Here is a 23,406-nt window from a genome sequence, read left to right as displayed (position 1 = left end):
TGTCCTATCTGGACATCTCTTTAACCTGTCTTAATGCTCTCTCCACTCACATTGTTTGTACCTTTAAGACTTGATTAGCTGCAAGGATTCGCATTCCAACCATTATTCTGTAAATTGAGTTTGTATCTTTCTATGCCCTGTTTGTGAACAGAATTCCCACTCACCTGAAGAAGGAGCTTAAGGCTCCGAAATCTTGTGGCTTTTGCGACCAAATAAACCTGTTGCACTTTAACCTGGTGTTGTTAAACTCCTGACTGTGTTTACCCCAGTCCAACGCCGGCATCTCCACATCATGACAATCAACCTAACCCACACATCTTTGAAAAGGAAAGCGGATCACCAGGAGGAAACCCACGCAGACAGGGGGAGAACGTGAAAACTCCGCATATACAGTAACCCGAGAAATTGAACCTTAGTCACTGGGGCTGTGAGGCATCAGTTCGAACAACTGTCCCACCGTTTCGGCCTTTCTACTACATTCAATTTTACTGCAGCTCGCTGCGTTCAAAGGGCAGTGTTAGTATCAACCTGTGATTAAATTATGTTGTGGTAATTCTGCTGAACAACATGAATTTATCACCGTTAATGGACCGTGGGTTCCAGCCCCACGTTGAGCGCGATTGTTTTTAAACTTTGCCGCATTTCTGGTTGAACTTCAGCTCGCCATTCCACCAGCAGTCTCATCACTCAAACTGAGTCCTTCTCCATCCCGCGCTGTTAATCTCACCGTTACTGGTTTCTGAGTGAAAGCTGCCACCACTTCACTGGAGGTCAGAAAGTTTGCTGTTTAATTCAGTTAAAGGTTTTCTTGTCACTGAGCCTGAGATTTGGATCCAGATCTGCAAGATCTTTGTGTCAGTGGAAACAATGAAATCCACCCCATTATCAGCCAAATTTTACCCGCATCACCATCTCTATCGTCAGCGCTTTCCAGTCCATCGGTTTTTTAAAATTCTTGACGTGTGACATTTCCAATTCAGACACAAAAGAGGAAATCTCCCTTATACTGATTGCGACAGAACTGGTGCTGACCCGGAAGTAACGCGGGACTGTTGTACAGGGTATAGCAATAAATCGACATCCCCTGACCGGGAATCAAACCCGGGCCGCGGTACTGAGAGCGCTGAATCCTAACCACTCGACCATCAGGGAAGTTAATGCGAATTCTTTAAAGCAGTAATTTATACATGGACCACCTGCCTTTTATTTTATGTTGGACATATATTCACCAGAGCATGTTTCTCCTTCAAAGTTTAATGTTTAGATCGAACACAAGTGACTGCTTCAGCCAATGAAAACAGCGAATTCTGTTAGTTGGAACATGAAATCGACAGTGAGGTGAAATAGTCCCGCAAGCTGCCATGTGACACTTTCAATTTCCAAAACCCACCAACTCCATCACTGTGGCTCCTGTGAAACTTACAAGGTAACACACGGCAGGCATTCATCACGGAGAGCAAGTGATACAAGTCGTTTACGAAACACTATCATGTCGCTTCTCTTCCTGTTTCTGTTCTCCAGCTTCCTCTGACCGTCCAGCTCCCAGGGTCAATTAGCTGCTTAATGCAGACAGAGACAAGTAGTGAGCCCGAGCTATACCTGGAAAGCAGGGGCAGGGAATGTAAGACACACGGGACTGAGAGGAGATGGAGTTTAGAGATGACAGTATAAAGAGATCCAGATATCTCATCTTCCTGATCCTCCCAGTCACTGATTACAGGAATGTGCACACTGCCAATCACCCACTGTCACACTCTCCTTCCAGCCTTCAACACGGAGTTAAGTTTTGAAATTTTTGAAGTATTGCTACTGTTGTTCAGGGTTTAGCAATGCTGCCTCACAGCGTCAGGGACCCCGGTTCATTTCTGGCCTCAGGTGACTCTCTGTGTGGAGTTTGCACGTTCGCCCCGTGTCTGCGCGGCTTTCCTTTCAGTTGTTCCACTTTCCACCCACAGTCCAAAGATGTGTGGATTCGGTGATTGGCCATGATAAATTGCCCCTCGTGTCAGAGGGGTTAGCAGGTTAAATACGTGGTGTTGCAGGGATTTGACGTCGGTGGGATTGTTGTCGGTGCAGGCTCGTTGTACCGAATGGCCTCCTTCTGTGCTGCAGGGAATCTATCATTCTATGAATTTGATAGGGTGTATGCTGATACATTATTTTCCCTGGCTGTGGAATCTCAGACTTTCGCAGTAACTTCATTGCAGTGTTAATGTAAGACGATTTGTGAAACTAATAATGAATAATAAATGAATAAACTTAAATAATGTTTTGCTTCTAATTGTTAAGTTTAATGGTATATTGGAAGCAAATTTAAATTACGTGTAATTTGTTTGAAATCAATATGCATTAAAGAATGTTGATAACACCGGATAACATTCCAACCGGTAACACTTGATGGATATATAGATGTACGAGACACGTTATTTACACAGACGGTGGTGAGTGCCTGGAACTCATCGGGAGAGATAGTGGAAGCAGATACGATGGTGAGTTTGAAGGGGCGTCTGGACAAATACATGAATAGGATAGGAATAGGGGGATGTGGTCCCCGGAAGGGTACGGGGTTTTAGTTCAGTCGGGCAGCATGGTCGATGCAGGCTTGGAGGGCCGAAGGGCCTGTTCCTGAGCTGTAATTTTCTTTGGTCTTTTGTTCTTATATATTTAATGACACCTCCGGGCCCATTGCCAACCCGCAACTGTTTGCCTATGAATGCTGATGGGGTCAAAACAGTGAAAACTACGTCTCTGGGTGGTCTTAAACTGATGTGGAGATGCCGGCGTTGGACTGGGGTGAACACAGCAAGGGTTTTAACAACACCAGGTTAAAGTCCAACAGGTTTATTTGGTAGCAAATACCATTAGCTTGAGAGCACATTTCCACTCCAGCTGACGAAGGAGCAGCGCTCCAAAAGCTAATGGTATTTGCTACCAAATAAACCTGTTGGACTTTAACCTGGTGTTGTTAAAACTCGTGCTGTGGTCTGAAACTACCACAGTAAGAAGTTTAACAACACCAGGTTAAAGTCCAACAGGTTTATTTGGTAGCAAAAGCCACACAAGCTTTCGGAGCTCCAAGCCCCTTCTTCAGGTGAGTGGGGGCTTGCAGCTCCGAAAGCTTGTGTGGCTTTTGCTACCAAATAAACCTGTTGGACTTTAACCTGGTGTTGTTAAACTTCTTACAGCATTTATTACCGATCCCTAGTTGAGTCAGAAGGTTTTTTGTTTTAGTTTAGTTAGGGCATCATGATCGGTACATCATAGAGTACATATGGGAGAAGGAAAGCAGAGCGATTCAAATTAGAAGTACTGAACAATCTGGAATCAGTGCTGATAAGAACATAAGAACTAGGAGCAGGAGTAGGCCATCTGATCCCACAGTCAGAGCATTTAAAGGGTCTCTCATTGGTGTGAGTGAGATTGTGACTCAGCAGGCTGGATGAATGAGTGAATCCCTTCCCACACACAGAGCAGGTGAACGGTCTCTCCCTGGTGTGAATTCGCTGGTGAATCTGCAGGTTGCATGAAGTTCTAAATTTCTTTGAGCAGTGAGAGCAGCTGAACGGTCTCTCCTCAGTGTGAATGCGCTGGTGGGACATCAGATACTGAGAGCTTTTAAAACCACTCCCACAGTCACAGCATTTAAATGGTCTCTCATTGGTGTGAGTGAGATTGTGTTTCTGCAGGCTGGATAAATGAGTGAATCCCTTCCCACACACAGAGCAGGTGAATGGTCTCTCCCCAGTGTGACTGCGGTGATGAATTTCCAGCTCAGATGGGAACCCGAATCTCTTCCCACAGTCCCCACATTTCCACGGTTTCTCCATGGTGCGGGTGTCCTTGTGACTCTCCAGGTTAAACAATCAGTTAAATCTCACACAGAACACGGGTACAGTCTCTCCCCGCTGTGAATGCTGTGATGCATTTTCAGGCTGTGTAACTGGTTAAAGCTCTTTCCACACTCAGTGCACTGGAACACTCTCACTCGGGTGTGTGTATCTCAGTGCATTTCTCATCACAGCGATGTTTACAATCTTTTGAAGCCAAGAGGCCAAACAAACATTTCTCCTGTTAGATTCAAAGGCCAATGATATTCAGGTCCCAAGAAATCGAGTCACTCTGTCAGATCTCGATGTGATGTTGGAGATTTCTGTCTGATTTCTCCTTGTCTAATATCCTGTAAGTCAATTTAGAAAAAAAAATCGCAATTCAGAATACAATCGAAATTCAAATCTACATTTCTAGTTTATGGAGCATTCATTAAAGACACAGTCATGGAGCATTAAACTTGCCGAGCAGGGCCTCCCGTATCAGCACACAGGCAGCTGCTTTGTGAGACTGCCAGCAGTACAGACAAGTCAGAGATAAGGGTGTCCTCAGAAGTGGGATTCATTGTGAAAGCTCAGGGACGGTTGATAAGATGCAGCAATTCTATGATTCTAATGAACATTCTTTCCTCTCCCATTCCCCAAAAGCCGTGAATCTCCATTCCACACACTCTCCCTCCATTCTCACTCTGCTGTATCTAATATTCACCCTCCCAATTCTCCTGAAGGTGCTGATTGAGGCTGATTGACAGATCCATGCTCACTGCTTCCTGTCCAGCACAGAAATCAGAACAAATAGGAGCTGCAGTCAGCATTCAGCCCATCGAGTCTGCTCAACCATTCATTGAGATTATTGGTTGATCTACCTCTGCATTATTTTCCCCACACTTTCCCCCATATCCATCGATATCTTCACTATCTAGAAACCTATCAATCCCTCTCTTGAAAATTTTTGATGACTGAGGCTCTATAGTCCTCTGGGGTAGAGAATCCAAAACATCACCACGTCCTTGAGTGAAGAAATCCTTCCTCATCTGAGCTTTCTCTCCATTTTCCAGCCTGTTCCCAATAATTATTGACTCCCTTGTCATTCGAAAACTGTCTAACTCATCCTTGAATATATTCAATCCCTCCACTGGTCCCTATGGAAGAGAAATCTAGATACTAACAATTCTCTGAGGGAAGAGATTGTTTGAAATATAAAATATAGCTGCAGTCCAAAATTACACAGCCAGATATAATAAGTGTATTTTATTACAGAGCTATAAATAATATATCTAATCTGTACCATATAACAACAGGGGAGCTGATAGCCTTGTGGTATTATCGCTAGACTATTAATCCAGAAACTTAGCTAATGATCTGGGGACTCAGGTTCGAATCCTGCCACAGCAGATGGTGGAATTTGAATTTAAGGGAAGGAAATCTGCCGTCCTTACCCAGTCTGGCCTACATGTGACTCCAGAGCCACAGCAATGTCGTTGACTCTCAACCATCCTCCGAAATGGGCCAGCGAGCCATTCAGTTCAAGGGCAATTAGGGATGGGCAATAAATGCTGGCCCAGCCTGCAATGCCCGTGTCCCAAGGATGAATTAAAAAAAACCAACATCAGACATGTCTCTGTCCGATATTAGTTTACTGTCCCCTTTAATATATTTCAGAAATTAGATGGGCACATGAAGGAAATAAACTTGCAGGGAAAAGGGAATATAGAAGGGGAATGGGACTGACTGGATTGTTCTACAAAGAGTCGGCATGGATTTGAGTTACTGAATGGACTCCTTCTGCGCTGTAATGACTCGATGAGTGGAAATATATAACATAGCTTCAGTGTTACATTACAAGATGAGAAATAATAATAAATGTACTTTGTTACAGAACCATAAATAATATATCAAATCTACAATATAACAACACTAGGCATATCTCTGTCCTGTATTAATTTATTGTTCTCTTAAATGTCAGGCATCTCCTGGGAAAACCAGCCCTTTAATTGTGAACATTAGGAAAGGGACCATCCTTTTAGCCAGACAAATCAATGTGTCAAGCTGAGGGAGCAAAGGATGTCAATGTCTTTCAGTCAGAAAGAGAGAGACCTGGGCCAACCTTTCCAGAGTCTGCAGCCTCCCTGGATTCACTTTCTTTCCCTTCAGTTGCTGCAAGTCCCCAATTTCCCCCAGAATGAGAAAAGAAATGGATAGGGGGATAAAAGAAAGTGTTTTACTCACAGATGTGGGAGACAGAAGGAAGTTTGAGTCTGTCTGTACTCAATCTTCATTCAGAGAGACCTCTTTTTAGGTCAAACCAAGTAAACAAACTCAAATTAAATCAGGACTAAGTAAAAGGGGCAGCTCCCCAAAAAGGAGGGGGAACAGCCCGAACAGAAATCAAAATGCAAAGGAAACTTAAAAACATCAAATTAAAATGTGATTATCAGGGTCAATAATGCACCCCAACCCCTGCGGTGCCCAGTGGGCGCGGAAAGCGTCAACCTCGCCCGTGGACACCGCATGCTCCCTCTCCAGGGACACCTGGCCGCGAACGTAGCCGCGGTAGAGGGGAAGACAGTCAGGATGGACGGCCCCCTCGATCGCCCGCTGCCTGGACCGGTAAATGGCGCGTTTCGCCAGGCCCAGGAGCAGGTTCACGAGGAGGTCGCCATCCCGACCCTCCCCTCTCCGCACCGGGTGTCCGTAGATCAGGAGCGTGGGACTGAAGTGTAAACAAAACATCAATAAAAGGTTCTTCAGGAAAACATAAAGGGAGTGCAGCCTAAGACACTCAACATAGACATGGTCCACGGACTCCACAAGGCCACAGAAAGGGCAGTCTTCGGAGCCCGTGAACCAGTGAATCCTACGGTTGTGCGGAACTGCTGCATGCATCACCCTCCACCCCAGGTCCCCGACGTAATTGGGGGAGATCCCTCCGTAGAGGGACCTCCAGCGGGGACCTCCGCCGCCCGGCGGCAACAAGGCCCGCCAAGGTGTATCCGGGCGACAGGCGAGGAGGCGGTAGTGGAGGGTGTGCAGCAGCAGCCCGCACAGGAAACGCCTCCGCGCGGTAGAAAAAGGCACGGAGGGCATTTCCGCGAGGCGGCTCAGGCTGTGGGGCACCTCACCCAGGGGAGGGGGCTGAGGCTTTGGGCCAATGTGGAATTCCGCCCGAACAGGGGAACGCTCGGGCGGGATCCCACCGCACGCCTGCGCCGTCTCGAGTTTGCGTGCAGTTTCGGGGCCGAGCACGACCGTCCTAAGGTCTAGGATGGCTTTGGCCGCGCGCCGGACGGACGTCCCCGCGCGCTCAGCCAGCACGCGGGGACTCATCCAGCCCGCTCCTCCGCCATCGAGCACGTCCCCGATTCTGGTCACCCCGGCGTCCACAGCCCCCCTCTCCGCCAGCCACCTGAAGTTATACGGCTGGAGGAGCGGATTCCTGAGCAGCGGCTCTCGCACAAGAGCCGCTACTCCTGACGGGGGAGAGCTGCGTCGCGAGGCGACCTTGTTCCAGACAGTGAGGAGGTCCTGGTAAAAGACGGGCAACTCCTGCAGGGTGGTCGAAGCACGCCCCAGTTCGATATGCAGGAGCTGCACGTCATAATTGAGGCCGTGCCACTGGCGGAAGAAATACGTCGCCATGGCACACCACTGTGGAGGGGGCTCAACGTAAAGGTACCTCTGCAGGGCCTGGAGGCGGAAGGTCGCTATCTGAGTGCGGAGGCACACCAGACCTTGTCCGCCCTCCTCAAGCGGGAGATACAGGACCGCAGCAGGGACCCAGTGCAGTCGATTGCCCCAGAAGAACCGCACGAGGGTTCTCTGGATATCGGTGACAAAGCCAGGGGGAGGGGTCAAAGGGACCAGCCGGTACCACAGCATGGAGGCGACCAGCTGGTTTATGACGCGAGCTCGCGCCCCGTAGGACAGCACTCGGAGCAGTCCTGTCCAGCGACCCAGGCGGGCGGAGACTTTGGCCTCCAGCTCCCGCCAGTTCGCCGGCCAGGATTCCTCGGCTGGGCAGAGATGGGCCCCCAAGTAGAGGAGGTTGGTCCTGCTCCAGGTGAAAGGCCTGAGCTCCTCCGGAAGGGGGTCCGTCTCCCAAGGACCGACAAGGAGTCCGGAGCACTTGGCCCAGTTGATCCTGGCGGAGGACGCGGCGGAGTACACCGCCTGGCATTCTCGCATCCTCCGCAGGTCAGCCGGGTCCGTGAACATGAGGAGCACGTCGTCGGCGTAAGCTGACAGGACCACCCCTACGTCCGGTCCGCGCAGGACCAAACCTGACAACCTCCTCCGCAAGAGGCGCAGGAATGGCTCCACGCATACGGAATACAGTTGGCCGGACAAGGGGCAGCCCTGCCGTACTCCTCTCCCGAAGCGAAGGGGCGCCGTCAGGGACCCGTTAACCTTAATCAGACACTCTGCGGCAGAGTACAGTAATCGGATCCGGGCGACAAAATGCGTCCCGAACCCGAATGCCCGCAGAGTCCCGAGTAAATACTCGTGCTCCACCCTGTCGAACGCCTTCTCCTGATCTAATGACAAGAAGGCGCCCGACAGACCAGCCCTCTGGGTGTGATGGATTAGGTCCCGGACCAGGTGGAGATTGTCATGTATGCAACGGCCCGGGACCGTGTAGGACTGGTCAGGGTGGATCAAGTGGTCCAGCACGGATCCAAGGCGTGAAGCCATAGCCCTGGCAAAGATTTTATAATCCGTGCTGAGGAGGGAGACCGGGCGCCAGTTCTTGAGCAGGTGGAGATCCCCCTTCTTGGGCAGCAGGGCAATGACGGCCCTGCGCCACGAAAGGGGCATCTCCCCGGTAGCGACGCTCTCCCCCAGGACCCCCGCGTAGTCACTCCCCAATGAGTGCAGATCTTTGGGGGCGTGCGGGGAGGGGGGGCGCGGGGGTGGTGGCGGAGGTGGAGAGAATGTTTATCCTCCGACCTTGACCCGGGAGCCGTAAAGGTTGGTGAGAGTCGTAGCGGACATGCCGAATTTCCTTAGTCTTCTGAGAAAGTAGAGGCGTTGGTGGGGCTTATCTATGGTGTAATTTTTCATTAGAGAGAAGAAGGTGAAGAGGTGACTTAATAGAGGCGTACAAGATGACCAGAGGATTAGATAGGGTGGACAGTGAGAGCCTTTTTCCTCGGATGGTGATAGCTAGCACGAGGGGACATAGCTTTAAATTGAGGGGTGATAGATATAGGACAGGTGTCAGAGGTAGGTTCTTTACTCAGAGAATAGTAAGGGTGTGGAATGCCCTGCCTGCAGCAGTAGTAGACTCGCCAACATTAAGGGCATTTAAATGGTCATTGGATAAACATATGGATGGTATTGGAATAGTGTAGATTAGAGGGGCTTTAGATTGGTTTCACAGGTCGGCGCAACATCGAGGGCTGAAGGGCCTGTACCGCGCTGTAACGTTCTATGCTGTCTGATCTGCTGAGATTTTCCAGCATTTTCTGTTTTACTTTCCCTTTCTTTTTCCTTCTCTGTCACCGCCTCTGCCTCATCAATAAGACATTGGGACTCAGAGGGTTGATGCAGTTTGATGGACAAGTTGTCTCCATTCTGAACACTGGGGAACAAGCGCCTCCCACTGATCGACAACATTGCCCTCTACAAACATGGCGGCCGCACGTGCGCACTGCTGCATATTGCCCCCAATAAAGATGGCGAACGTTAACCCCAGACGAACATGAGGAACTGCAGCCCTGCTCGGTACAAACGGGGTCCGGGAAGCACTCTTCTGCGGTTTGCGGCTTACACAACATGCTTACGCAGCGTTTCCACCCACCTGGGCGATCCATTGCTCTCTCCGTACCGCCAATCACCTCGAACAGATTTCCGAGCCCAAAATAAACGTTTTCCATCGCCATTACTCACACTGCGCATGCTCGAGTCAAAGTTGGCCCCGCCCCTCGTTCGCTCCTATTGGTTGGAGGACCGACCGCTCCAGATCGGTCCCCCAGCACTGCCCCCTCCTCCCATTGGCCCGCGCTGCCGTCAATCAGCTGGTCATTGTGACGGTAACTTGCTGTTTGTCCAATAATCACAGTGACAGAGTCTCAGTATAACAATGACACACACAGGCTCCAATACAATCAGAGTGGGGATGGAGCACAGAGACAACACAGCAAAGCACTGACTTACTCTGAGTGTAACAATGACACACACAGGCTCCAATACACTCAGAGTGGGGATGGAGCACAGAGACAACACAGCAAAGCACTGACTTACTCTGAGTGTAACAATGACACACACAGGCTCCAATACAATCAGAGTGGGGATGGAGCACAGAGACAACACAGCAAAGCACTGACTTACTCTGAGTGCAACAAATACAATGTTTGTTCAAATAATAAGAGTCACGTTGCAGTATGTTAGCGAACACAGCATTAGATCCAATGTAATGATAATACAGTCAGTATCTAGTGCACCATAACCAAAGTTTAGGTTTCATTTGATAGTGTGAGTGAGTCATGGTCCATTGATATAATGTATTTAGATTCCGGTGTGTGTTACTCTGCCACTGTCAGTATCAGACAATAACCTGTCTGTTCTTCCAATTCTGCTGTATTTTACAACGTCGATGGTTGTTATGATGTGGAGATGCCGGCGTTGGACTGGGGTGAACACAATAAGAGTTTTAACAACACCAGGTTAAAGTCCAACAGGTTTATTTGGTAGCAAATACCATTAGTTTTCGGAGCGCTGCTCCTTTGTCAGCGCTCCGAAAACTAATGGTATTTGCTACCAAATAAACCTGTCGGACTTTAACCTGGTGTTGTTAAAACTCTTACTGTATTTTACAACTGCAGCTCCTGGGGCTGATTGGAGTCTGGTATAACAATCACAAAGGTCGGTTTCAGTGTCTCTGAGGTCATTTTAACTGCAGGTAATCTGACATTAAGGGAGACAAGAGGCCCAACAAACATTTGATTATAATAGGAGGACAAAGTGTAAGGGAACAATGATATTTTAAGGTGTCTGTGTTATGGTGAGTGTCACTGGGAAGTGAGTGATAAAATACAAGTGGAAACATCATGACAGAGACACATGTGACTGACTCGGCCTGACTGAGAGCTGTTATAGTCAAGGCGAGAATAATGAAGACATGTGGATCTCCTGAGATTTCTGATATCTGAGGTGTGTCTGTTAGAGGAACTGAAAATAATCAGTTCCTCCTCATGGTTATCTCCAGTTCGCAAGTTACACAGACACACAGGAAAGAGATCTGACAGCTCATCAAACACAATATTTTAATCTTCTGTTTGAGACACATTATGACCGAAAAGTTCAAATATTAAAACTTTAGGAGAGAAACATTCAGAATGTCACAAAGATGAGTGAACTGTCCAGTGGGTGGCACGGTAGCACAGTGGTTAGCACTGCTGCTTCACAGCTCCAGGGACCTGGGTTCGATTCCCGGCTTGGGCCACTGTCTGTGTGGAGTTTGCACATTCTCCTCATGTCTGCGTGTGTTTCCTCCGGGTGCTCCGGTTTCCTCCCACAGTCCAAAGATGTGTGGGTTAGGCTGATTGGCCATGCTAAAATTGCCCCTTAGTTTTCTGAGATGTGTAGGTTAGAGGGATTAGCGGGTAAATATATGTAGGGATATGGGGGTAGGGCCTGGGTGGGATTGTGGTCGGTGCAGACTCGATGGGCCGAATGGCCTCTTTCTGCACTGTAGGGTTTCTATGATTCAGTAACTGATCCACAGACACAGCTGGCTATATCTGCGAATGGAAACTCTGAACAGAAATAACTGACTCATTTGTAAATGTCACCACAATGTGACCTGTGTGACTCCGCCCTGACTCTGTGGACAGATAAAGGCCGCATTGACAGATGTTCTTAACAGATTGTTGTCCCTGGATTTATTTTCTGCTCAGAACTGAGATGTGCGTTTTTGAACCGGCAGCAGAGAGACAGGAAGTTGTGTTACCCGAGAATGAAACAGCCGGCGTCAGTTTGATGTTATCACCGTGAACAGTCTTCCTTCCTGTGAGGGTGAACTCACTCTGACAGCATCAAGAACAACCACACAGATTGCTACCAGTCTCAGCATTACATTCAGCTCCATTCCCATTTTAAACAATAAAGAAAGGAGATCATTTGGATTTTTAACACATTCACTGAATTGGGAGATGGACTGAGGGTCATCACTGGGAGAAATGAGGAGGAATTAGAGAACAAATGAGTTTTCCCAAAGAGGGTTATTAGAAAAGAGGAGATTTAAAGTGAGTCAGGGCCTGTCAGAGGAAGTGGGAGAGAGAAACAGAGAGGATTGAATCTCCATCAATTAGATGTTTTCTCAGACAGCGAAGAGAGATGAAGTGTGTTTGTGCTTTTTCAGAGAGAGATAATGAGAGAGAGAAAACAATGAATAAGTTTAAGCATTATCTGAAATAGGAAGGTTAAATGAGTGAGTGTTTGAAAGAAAGATAGAGAGACATTAAGTGATGAAGACAGTTTCTGAGAGGAGAGAGGTTAAGTGAAAATGAGAGAGGAGCGAGGTTAGAGTGTAAGAGAGGTGGAAGGTAAGGTGTGAGTGAATGCCTGGAGAGAGAGAGAGACGTTCAGTGAGTGTGAGAGAGATGAGAGATGTTAAGTGATTGAGTTTCTGAGAGAGAGGAGATGTTGAGTGAGTGAATGTCTGAAAGAGAGGAGAGCAGGTTCACACCCAGGGGTCACTGAGAATGATCAAAATAGGGAGATCACCCAGAAAACTACCAACAGGAAACTTCAGCTGAACACATCACTCATTCTAAAATGGTCAGTCAGGGCTCTGATGCTGCTCAGCTTCTCTCTGTTCTGTTCATAATGGTTAAAGGCTGATAGGAGTGAGGTTTATTTGAAAGGATAGTGTGTGGGAAGCACACAACAAAACTGAGAATTCTTGGACAAACACTGCAGCTTCTTCTCTATCTGGGAATCAAATTGTTGTCTCATTGTCCCAGCAGTTAACAGGCTCCTTTGAACGTCTCCAGCTGCTACTTTAATGCAGACTTCAACCAATTTATTTGAAGCCAGTTTCTGTTCAATAAACCAGGACTGATGCACACACACATTAAAATGTTTTAGACTTTTTTTCATTTTTAGTCTGGAAATCTAAACCTGCCATTTCACTCTCAGTCACGAATAGATCCCAGTTTTACACCAATCTTTGACAGCACGTTTCCAGCATTCACCGTTGTTCTTCCTGACTCTAAACACAGTTGTAAAGGAGCTTCTGTTCCGTGTCTAGGAGCTCTGAACCATGGAAAAGAGCAACTGGGACACATTTCTTACACACCTCAGGATTCACCCACACGGGGACTTTGCTGTCAGTGAAAAAGTGCCGAAAAAGACCAAAGTGCTGTGTGACCCTCTCAGCGTGACCCTGAAGGACTGTGTCAAGAATTAAGTTCTGTTCCTACTGTATGATCGTCCCTCAGATTGCCCTTTCTGAGCTCCAGCCTGGTGACGTTAAACACTCAAATGGAAAAGACAAAAATCTACAACAATAATTCAATTAAATGTGTATTTCACATTTATTCAGAATATCGAACCTCAACAGAAGAAAAAAGTCAGAGTGAATATGATTCAGACCTGGATATGATTCACAGCATCGATAAGTGTAGAATCCAAACCTTGCAGTCCCTTGTGAACTCGCCGGTGTGTTAGCAGGTGGGATGACTGAATAAATCCCTTTCCACAGACATTACAGGTGAACGGCCTCTCCCCAGTGTGAACTCGCTGGTGGTTCAATAGGTTGGGTGAAAGAGTGAATCCCTTCCCACATACGGAGCAAATGAATGGCCTCTCCTCACTGTGAACTCGCTGGTGTGTCAGAAGGTTGTATGAACGGGTGAATCCCTTCCCACATTCAGAGCAGGTGAACGGTCTATCTCCTGTATGGAACTGCTGGTGTATCAGAAGGTTGGATGAATTAATGAATCCCTTCCCACAGTTGGAGCAGGTGGAGGGCCTCTCCCCAGTGTGAATTCTCTGGTGGTTCAATAGGGCAGATGGGCAGCTGAATCCCTTCCCACACACACAGCAGGTGAATGGCCTCTCCCCAGTGTGAGTATATTGGTGCGTCAGCAGATCCTTTTTGTTTTTAAAGCCCTTCTCACAGTCAGAACAATTAAAAAGTTTGTTGTCAGAGTGAACAAGTTGATGTGTCTGCAGGTGGGATGACTGAATGGATTCTTTCCCACACACAGAGCAGGTGAACGGTCTCTCCCCAGTGTGAATACGTTGGTGTGTCAGCAGATCTTTTTTGCATTTAAAACTCTTCTCACAGTCAGAACATGTAAACAGTCTCTCATCAGTGTGAACAAGTTGGTGTGTCACAATGTCGGATGAGCGAGTGAATCCCTTCCCACACACAGGGCAGGTGAACAGCCTCTCCCCAGTGTGAACCCGTTGGTGAGTCAGAAGGTTGTATGAATGGGTGAATCCCTTCCCACACACAGAGCAGGTGAACGGTCTCTCCCCAGTGTGACTGCACCAATGAACTTCCAGTTGTGATGGGAAATGGAATCCTTTCCCGCACTCCACACATTTCCACGGTTTCTCCATGGTGCTGGTGCCCTTGTGTTTCTCCAGGTTGGATGATCAATTGAAACCTCGTCCACACACACAACATACATGTAATTTCACCCTGCTGTGAACTTAACTGTGTGATGTTTTTTCAGGCTGTGGACTAGTTAAAGCTCTTTCCACAGTCAGTTCACTGGAACACTCTCAATCGGGTGTGTGTTTGTTTCAATGCTTTTCCGGTCACACTGATGTTTAAAATCTTTGCCGACAGACAGAAGAGTCAAATATTTCTCCTCCCATATTCAAAGACCAATGATATTCAGCTCCTAATGAACAAAATGACTTTGCCAGTCATGATGTTCGGTTTGAGTTTTCTGTCTGCCAATCCTCCACTTCCAATATCCTGTTAAAAAAAATTTGGAAAAGTCATCAGCGTCAGTCCAGGATAGAAATCCTGAACAGACAATTCTAGTTTCTCTGGGACATTTTTTCCTTTCTTGTTCCCCAAAATCTGTAAATCCCTGTCCCACACACTCTCCCTCCTCCCTGGGCTGAAATCCAAACCCATCTCACCATTTCTTTCCTCCACTCCCAGTTTTCTCCCTCCCTCTCCTCTGTCTGGGTTCAGTTCTCCAGCTCCAGTCTGCAGACTGACAATAAAACCAATGGGTCTTATTGGGGGTGTTGGGGCCTCCAGCGGGTGTTTGTGAATCCTCCCCGCCCACCTCCCAGGGTTTCCTTCCTTCCCAGAGATCAGAGTCCTCATTGATTTGAGGCCAAAGTGTAACCTCATATTTATTGTCCCCCTCCCCCATCCTCTGATGTGAACCATCCTCCAGTGGCTGAGCCAGGATGGGGCCGTTAACCTGGGCCTGTTCCCGGGAGGGAGGGAGGGAGAAGCCCCGCAGCTGCAAACCAGGGAGCTGACAATGATTCTGAAGGGTTTGCGGATCCACAAAGTGTTTCCAAATCCTCCCAGCCACCGCCTAACGCTGACTCCGCTTCTCCGGGACAAACAAGCGCCAAGGACAGCAATGACACTGCGCATGCTCCACATCACAATGCCCCGGGACTGATTGACGGCAGCTCCGGACCAATAGGAAGAGGGGGCAGGGCTGGAGGACCGAGCGGGAGCGGCTGGTCCTCCAACCATTCGGAGTGAATGAGGGGCAGGAAGTGCGGGTAATGGCGACGGACAGGCGGTTTTAACTCGGAAGCGAGATCAATACCAGGTAGAGGGCGGCGCGCGGGGAATGATAAATGTGGCGGGTGGGTGGAGAGGCTTCGTAAACATGTTGTTCAAACCCAAGCCCCGGAAATGAACTTCCCGGTCCCCCCCTTTGTACCCAATGGAGCAGCAGCTTGTAGTGTTAGACCCGGGCTGACTGCCGCCATTGAGGCTGCATGTGGGAGGCCGGCAGGGATTGTGATCGGAGAGTGAAGCCCTGACGTCACAATGGAATGGGTGAGCGTGTGACGTCACAATGGAATGGGTGAGAGTGTGATGTCACAATGGAATGGGTGAGGGTGTGACGTCACAATGGAATGGGTGAGGGTTCCTGATGAGCTGAGACTGGGCTGGAGTCGGGCGATGGCACTGACATGTGGCCCGGTGGCACAGTGGTTAGTGCAGCTGCCTAACAGCGCCAGGGACCCGGGTTCGATTCCAGCCTCGGGTCGCTGTCTGTGCAGAGTTTCTACATTCTCCCCGTGTCTGTGTGGGTTTCCTCCGAGTGTTCCGGTTTCCTCCCACAGTCCAAAGATGTGCCGGTTAGACGGATTGGCCATGATAAATTGCCACTTGGTATCGGGGGATTAACAGGTAAATATGTGGATAGGGCCTGGATAGGGATTGTTGTCGGTGCAGGCTCGATGGGCTGAATGGCCTCCTTCTACACTGTATTTTATTATTCATTACTTTTAATTAATTACTATTAATGCTTCTATGAATGCAGGTGGTCTTGATGATGATGTGGACATGTGGCTGGAAGCTCATCTTGAGATGAACTATTTCACCCTGGTTGTGAACAGCCTGGTTCAGCCTCAGACAGTTGCCAGGAGGAGAGATAAAGTTGTTGGTGAGGGAGTGGAGTTCATAGTGGGGACTGAACACAATGGGTTCAGTCTTCCCAGTATTTATATGAAATAAATTTCTGTTCTTTCAGTACTGGATGTCAGACAAGTCAGGATGGTGTGTGGGTTGGAGAGGAACTTGGAGCTGATGGTGTTCACAGGGTTTGGAAATTCTGTCAAAGTTCCTGTTGAGTTGTTGATGAATAAAATCTCTCTCTTCACCTCCGGCCTCTCCTACTTCTCTCTGTTTCCACTCAGAGTGTGGAGATGCCGGCGTTGGACTGGGGTAAGCACAGTAAGAAGTCTCACAACACCAGATGAGAATCCATTGATATGGATGGAGATTTACAACTTTTTGGGAATGAAATAGGAAAGAATGTTCCATAGAAACTAGAATTGTCTGCTCTGAATTTCTATCCTATATTAACTGTGATGACTTTTGCAAACTCATTTCACAAGATTTTGAACGAGGAATCACAGGCAAAAATCTCAACTGTCACATCGAGACAGTCATATTCCTTGGGATCTGAATATTTTGTAATATGGAACTGTAGCTACGTTATATCTTTCCAGACATCTCTTCCCTCAGAGGATTGTTAGTCTTTTGGATTTCTCTTCCACAGGGACCAGTGGAGGCTGAGGATCATTGAATATATTCCAGTTAGACAGATTTTTGACTGACAAGGGTGTCAAAGGTTTTGGGGAACAGACAAGAAGATGGAGCAAAAGCTAAGATGTGGGGGGATTTCTTCACTCAAGGATGTGGTAAAGATTTGGAATTCTCAACCCTTGAGGACAGTGAAGCCTCAGTCATCAACTATTTTCAAGAGAGAGATTGATTGGTTTCTCGATATTGAAGATATCAAGGGATATGGGTTTAGTGTGGGGAGAATGATGCTGAGGTAGATGAATGAATTATCTCATTGAATAGTTTAAAAGGCTCGATGAGCCAAATGGCCGACTGCAGCTCCAATTTGTTATGGTCTCTGTGTCCAGGACAGGAAGCAATGAGCATGGATCTGTCAATCAGCCTCAATCAGCACCTTCAGGAGAATTGGGAGGGTGAATATTAGATACAGCAGAGTGAGAATGGAGGGAGAGTGTGTGGGATGGAGATTTACAGCTTTTGAGGAATGAGAGAGGAAAGAATGTTCCATAGAAATTGTCTGTTCTGAATTTCTATCCTGTACTGACACTGATGACTTTTGTAAACTCATTTTACAGGATATTGAAAGAGGAATCACAGGCCGAAATCTCAAACGTCACGTCTAGATCTGACAGAGTCATATTCCTTGGGAGCTGAATATCATCGGCCTTTGAATCTAGAAGGAGAAATGATTGTCCAGTCTGTTGATTTGAAAAGATTTCAAACATCAGTGTGACTGGAAAAGCACCAACACACTGCCACACTCGAGTGAGAGTGTTCTAGTGCTCGGACTAAAGAGCTTTAACCAGTTACACAGCCTGAATAAATACCACACCATTCACAGCGGGTAGAGGCGGTACCCGTGTTCTGTGTGTGGACGAGGCTTCAACTGATTGTCCACCCAAGGGAGAGGCAAGGACACCTGCACCATGGAGAAACCATGGAAATGTGGGGACTGTGGGAAGAGATACAGAGCCCCATCACAGCTGGAAGCTCATCGGCGCAGCCACACTGGGAGAGGCCATTCACCTGCTCTCAGTGTGGGAAGGGATTCACTCGGTCATCCAGCCTGCGGGCACACGAGCGCATTCATACTGGGGAGAGACCGTTCACCTGCTCTCAGTGTGGGAAGGGATTCGGTGATTCATCCAGCCTGCTGAGACACCAGCCAGTTCACACTGGGGAGAGGCCATTCACCTGCTCTCAGTGTGGAAAGGGATTCTGTGATCCATCCAGCCTGCTGAGACACCAACGAGTTCACACTGGGGAGAGGCCGTTCACCTGCTCTCAGTGTGGGAAGGGATTTGCTCAGTCATCCAACTTGCAGGCACACCAGCGAATTCACACTGGGGACAGGCCATTCACCTGCTCCGTGTGTGGGAAGGGATTCACTCAGTCACCTCACCTGCTGAAACACCATCAGGTTCACGAGTGACTGCAAGGACTGGATTTTGCTGTTAATCACATCGAGGTCCCAACCATTTTCATTGGTGTCTGTTTCTGCTGATGTTAATAAACCCGAGCCCAGTTGTAAGATTTGTATTGTGGATTGTCTTGTCTGAGTCCTGAACTCGTAAATAAAAACAAGAAGTGCTGTAAAAACTCAGCAGGTCTGACAGCATCTCTGGAGAGAGAAACAGATCTAATGTTTTGACACTGAAGAAGAGTCACATTCAACTGGAAACATTAACTGTTCCTGTCTTTACAGATTGTGTCAGACTTACTGAGATTTTGCAGCAACTTCTGTTTTTAGAATGACGGTGAATGCTGGATACATGAATCAGAGATTGGTGTAAAACTGGGATCTGCTCCTAAATCAAAGTGAAACAGCAGGTTAAAGTTTCCAGTCTGAAAAGTACTATGGTTATTATTCTCTATCTACCATTTTAAGGCTGGTTTTAACTCATTTAAAATAAACCTATTTAAAATATATTTGTTAAAGTCAGTATTAAAATACGAGTTGGATGAGTTCACAGGAGCCTGTTAACCGCTGGGACAATTATTCAACAAACATTGGATCTCCAGATAGAGAAGAAGCTGCAGTTTGTTTGCAGGAATTCCCTGTTTTATTGATGTGTGTGTGTTAGACATCAGGATAACTAAAAATACACAAACCTGGACATCAATGGTGATATGATTGACAGTTACTCTGGGAATCACTCCCACTGTGAAACTTCAGCACTGACACTGCTGAATGTTGTCGGCTCAGGGAGTGGGGCCTCCAGGAGTGGACTGTAAAAAAGTTGGGTTTCAGTATCCTGACTAATATATGGTGAGGAACCAGAAAAATCCTCACTGAGGAACTGCCTGGGGTTTTACCAGTGTAGGTTCAGGGGCGAATGATTCCTGACTCCCTGAAATATCTGATATTGAACCCAGTTTGGAACAAGATTCATTCAGTTTCCAGGAGAATAGAGACAAAAATCACCCACAACTGAGAGAGAGAAAAACAGCCACCTTGATCAATGACTTGGATGAAGCCAGAATTGATGATACAAAGATAGGTAGAAAAGCAAGTTGTGAGGTTGTTACAAAAAATCTGGAAGGGACACAGATAAGTTACCTGAATGGACAGAAAAATGGCAGATGGAGTATAGTGCAGGAAAGTGGGAGCTTTTCCACTTTGGCAGGAAGAATAGAGAAGCAAACAATTTATAAATATACAGAAACTGAAGAATACTGCCGTAGAGAGGAATCTGGGTGTCCTTGTACATGAATCGTGAAAAAGTAGGATGAAGGTACAGCAAGTAAAGAAGGCGGCAAATGGAGTGTTGGACTTTACTGCAAGGGGGTGGAGTTTGAAAAAGGGAACTTGCTGCACCTACACAGGACATTGCTGAGATAGCAGCTGGAATACTGTGTGCGGTTTTGGTCTCCCTACTTATGGAATGACATGCTTTCATTGGAATGAGTTCAGAGAAAGTTCACCAGGCCCATTCCTAAGATGAAGGTGTTGGCTTTTGAGGAAAGGTTGTGAAGGTGTAGGGGAGAATTCTCCCATCCCACCCACCACAGGAACCGTAGCAGGCCGGGGGGTCCTCTGACCTCAGGGGGGGATTCTCCAGTTTTGGGGAAGTGATCCCACAGAATCCAACTCGTTGTCTTTTGGAGAAAGGTTGCACCTATACTCATTAGGTCTGGAAGAATGAGCAGTGAACATTCTGAAACATGAGATTCTCATGGACAGTTGACAGGCAAGAGGCCAAGAGGATGATTCATGAAGGAGTCTTGAACTTGGTGCCACAGATCTGCAAGGAAGCCAAGGGTATTGTTTTAGCCCTTACAGACACCAATACTTTATCCTCAGTTTTACTCAGGTTAGTCAGAGGTTTAGTCAGGTGTGGTGAAAGCTTCAACCAATCATCTGGCCTTTTGGAACATAATTGCAGTCACAGGGAGATGCCATGGAAATGTGGGAATTGTGGGAAGAACATAAGAACTAGGAGCAGGAGTAGGCCATCTGGCCCCTCGAGCCTCGTGGCTGATCTTTTTGTGGACTCAGCTCCACTTACACGCCTGCTCACCATAGCCCTTAATTCCTTTACTGTTCAATAATTTATCTATCCTTGCCTTAAAAACATTCAATGAGGTAGCCCCAACTGCTTCACTGGGCAGGGAATTCCACAGATTCACAACCCTTTGTGTGAAGAAGTTCCTCCTCAACTCAGTCCTAAATCTGCTTCCCCTTATTTTGAGGCTATGCCCCCAAGTTCTAGTTTCACCCGCCAGTGGAAACAACTTCCCTGCTTCTATCTTATCTATTCCCTTCATAATCTTATATGTTTCTATAAGATCTCCCCTCATTCTTCTGAAATCCAATGAGTATAGCCCCAGTCTATTCAGTTTCTGCTCATAAGCCAACCCTCTCAACTCCGGAATCAACCTCGTGAATCTCCTCTGCACCCCCTCCAGTGCCAGTATATCCTTTCTCAAGTAAGGAGACCAAAACTGTACACAGTATTCCAGGTGTGGCCTCACCAGCACCTTATACAGCTGCAACATAATCTCGCTGTTTTTAAACTCCATCCCTCGAGCAATGAAGGACAAAATTCCATTTGCCTTCTTAATTACCTGTTGCACCTGCAAACCAACTCTTTGAGATTCCTGCACAAGGACACCCCTGTCCCTCTGCACAGCGTAAGAAGTCTCACAACACCAGGTTAAAGTCCAACAGGTTTATTTGGTAGCAAATACCATAAGCTTTTGGAGCACTGCTCCTTCGTCAGATGGAGTGGAAATGTGCTCTCAAACAGTGCAAAATCAAATTGCAGAATACTGATTAGAATGTGAATCCTCCAGCCAGGTCTTAAAGGTACAGACAATGTGGGTGGGGGGAACAGTAAACACGGGTTAAAGAAATGTGTATTGTCTCCAGACAGAACAGCTATTAAGATTCTACAAGCCCAGGAGGCAAGCTGTGGGTGTTACTGATAATGTGACATAAATCCAACATCCCGGTTTAGGCCGTCCTCATGTGTGCAGAACTTGGCTATCAGTTTCTGCTCAGCGACTCTGCGCTGTCGTGTGACGTGAAGGCCGCCTTGGAGAACGCTTACCTGAAGATCCAAGGCTGAATGCCCGTGACTGCTGAAGTGCTCCCCCACAGGAAGAGAACAGTCTTGCCTGGTGATTGTCGAGCGGTGTTCATTCATCCGTTGTCGTAGTGTCTGCATTGTTTCCCCAATGTACCATGCCTCGGGACATCCTTTCTTGCAGCGTATCAGGTAGACAATGTTGGCCGAGTTGCAAGAGTAGGTACCGTGTACCTGGTAGATGGTGTTCTCACGTGAGATGATGGCATCCGTGTCAATGATCCGGCACGTCTTGCAGAGGTTTGTTTGAGGTCATTAGGTTACATTGAAGCTTCATATGTTTCATATGAAGCAATTTTTAAAAGCAGTATCTCGGCCTTTTGGCTAAGATGCAAATGAGATCAAGTCATAGAGGAGGAAGTGCTTTCCCTCCTCCAATCAGCTTGGCCTCTGCACAGCAGCATGCTGCAATTTTTTACCATTTAAATAATAGTCCATTTTGCTGTTATTCCTACCAAAATGGATGACCTCACAATTACCAACATTGTACTCCATCTGCCAGACCCTCGCCCACTCACTTAGATTATCTATATCGCTTTGCAGACTTTCAGGATCCTCTGCACACTTTGCTCTTAGTGTCATCTGCGAATTTTGACACACTACACTTGGTCCCCAACTCCAAATCATCGATGTAAATCGTAAACAATTGCGGTCCCAACACTGATCCCTGAGGCACACCACTAGTCACTGATCGCCAACCAGAAAAACACCCATTTACCCCCACTCTTTGCTTTCTGTTAGTTAACCAATCCTCTATCCATGCTAATACATTACCCGTAACACTGTGCACCTTTATCTTATGTAGCAGTCTTTGGTGCGGCACCTTGTCAAATGCCTTCTGGAAATCCAGATACACCACATCCACAGGTTCCCCATTGTCCACTGCACATGTAATGTTCTCAAAGAATTCCACCAAATTAGTCAAACATGACCTGCCCTTCATGAACCTATGCTGTGTCTTACCAATGGGACAATTTATATCCAGATGTCTCGCTATTTCTTCCCTGATGATAGATCCAAGCATTTTCCCTCCTCCAGAAGTTAAGCTAACCAGCCTATAGTTACCTGCCTTTTGACTACCTCCTTTTTTAAATGTTTGCGATTTTGTGAAACCTGTTTTTGTTGTCTGAGCTGACTGGAATTAGAGCCAGAGCAGGAGTAATCCAGGGGAATGATTTGGAGATAAAGGAAAATCCAGCAGATGCTGGAGTTCTGAAAAGAACCGACCTGCTGAGTTTATCCAGCATTTTCTCTATTTATTATAATGATTTTGGGACCTGGGTTTGAATCCCACCACGTTTCAACAAAAATATTGATGAGCATGAATTAATTGTTGTAAAAACACATCTGGTTCTCTAATTCCCTTCAAGGAAGGAAATCTGCCGCCCTGATCCAGTCTAACCGACATGTGACTGGATTCACAAACAATTCAAGGGCTGACTGGGTAAACAGGGAATGTCACCATCAGAAAAACAGAGCCCCCTGGAGGGCAGAAGTGTTAGGACAGGTTACGGAGAGGTTAAAACTGTCATCATTGAGAACAACACAGACTTTAACGGAACAACTGGTCCCAAACACAATCTGTTGTAGTTAGTGTGGCAGGGGTGTGGTGAATCAGGTTTAAAAAGAGTCAAATTATATATGTTTCCTAGTTTGGACAACCACATTTAAATCTGGGACTCGGATGAGGATATGAATTGGTGTTTGGTGGTAAGATCTAAATCTGTGTATTACG

The 23,406-nt window shown here is 47.1% G+C and overlaps 3 protein-coding genes across 4 annotated transcripts in view; 1 reads left to right on the top strand and 2 right to left on the bottom strand.

Annotated features, from left to right (window-relative positions):
- Positions 1-1,179: 1,179 nt before the first annotated feature.
- LOC144484848 (uncharacterized) lies at positions 1,180-9,734 on the bottom strand. 2 transcript variants are annotated; one of them, XM_078203220.1, is made up of 2 exons: positions 9,628-9,734; positions 1,180-4,177 (listed from the first exon to the last, which is right to left on the bottom strand). In XM_078203220.1, exon 2 carries the CDS (start codon positions 3,825-3,827, stop codon positions 3,237-3,239), a length of 591 nt encoding a protein of 196 aa, XP_078059346.1. In that variant the 5' UTR covers positions 3,828-4,177; positions 9,628-9,734; the 3' UTR covers positions 1,180-3,236. The 2 variants fall into 2 exon arrangements, with proteins under 2 accessions (XP_078059346.1, XP_078059347.1); XM_078203221.1 differs by lacking the exon at positions 9,628-9,734 and adding an exon at positions 6,057-6,112 and having other exon boundaries at positions 1,186-4,177.
- A 3,616-nt stretch (positions 9,735-13,350) lies between these two features.
- LOC144484814 (uncharacterized) lies at positions 13,351-14,993 on the bottom strand. The gene is made up of 2 exons (XM_078203178.1): positions 14,934-14,993; positions 13,351-14,763 (listed from the first exon to the last, which is right to left on the bottom strand). Exon 2 carries the CDS (start codon positions 14,397-14,399, stop codon positions 13,419-13,421), a length of 981 nt encoding a protein of 326 aa, XP_078059304.1. The 5' UTR covers positions 14,400-14,763; positions 14,934-14,993; the 3' UTR covers positions 13,351-13,418.
- Positions 14,994-15,487: 494 nt separating this feature from the next.
- Positions 15,488-23,406, top strand: part of LOC144484821 (uncharacterized) — a 57,934-nt gene continuing 50,015 nt past the window's right edge. The window contains exons 1-2 of the mRNA XM_078203183.1: positions 15,488-15,592; positions 17,658-18,435. Of these exons, the coding sequence (XP_078059309.1) occupies positions 18,020-18,435 (416 nt within the window). The 5' untranslated portion in view covers positions 15,488-15,592; positions 17,658-18,019. The remainder of the gene's footprint in view (positions 15,593-17,657; positions 18,436-23,406) is intronic.

The sequence above is a fragment of the Mustelus asterias genome, unplaced genomic scaffold, assembly GCF_964213995.1.
Source record: "Mustelus asterias unplaced genomic scaffold, sMusAst1.hap1.1 HAP1_SCAFFOLD_129, whole genome shotgun sequence".
Classification (NCBI taxonomy): Eukaryota; Metazoa; Chordata; class Chondrichthyes; order Carcharhiniformes; family Triakidae; genus Mustelus; species Mustelus asterias.
The sequence above is the reverse complement of the archived record's forward strand: the minus strand, read 5'-3'. Positions and strand labels throughout refer to the sequence as shown.

Bases quoted from the DNA above. Each gene is read 5' to 3' on its own strand.
- LOC144484848 (XM_078203220.1), bottom strand. From the start codon at position 3,827: ATGGAGAAACCGTGGAAATGTGGGGACTGTGGGAAGAGATTCGGGTTC.
- LOC144484814 (XM_078203178.1), bottom strand. From the start codon at position 14,399: ATGGAGAAACCGTGGAAATGTGTGGAGTGCGGGAAAGGATTCCATTTC.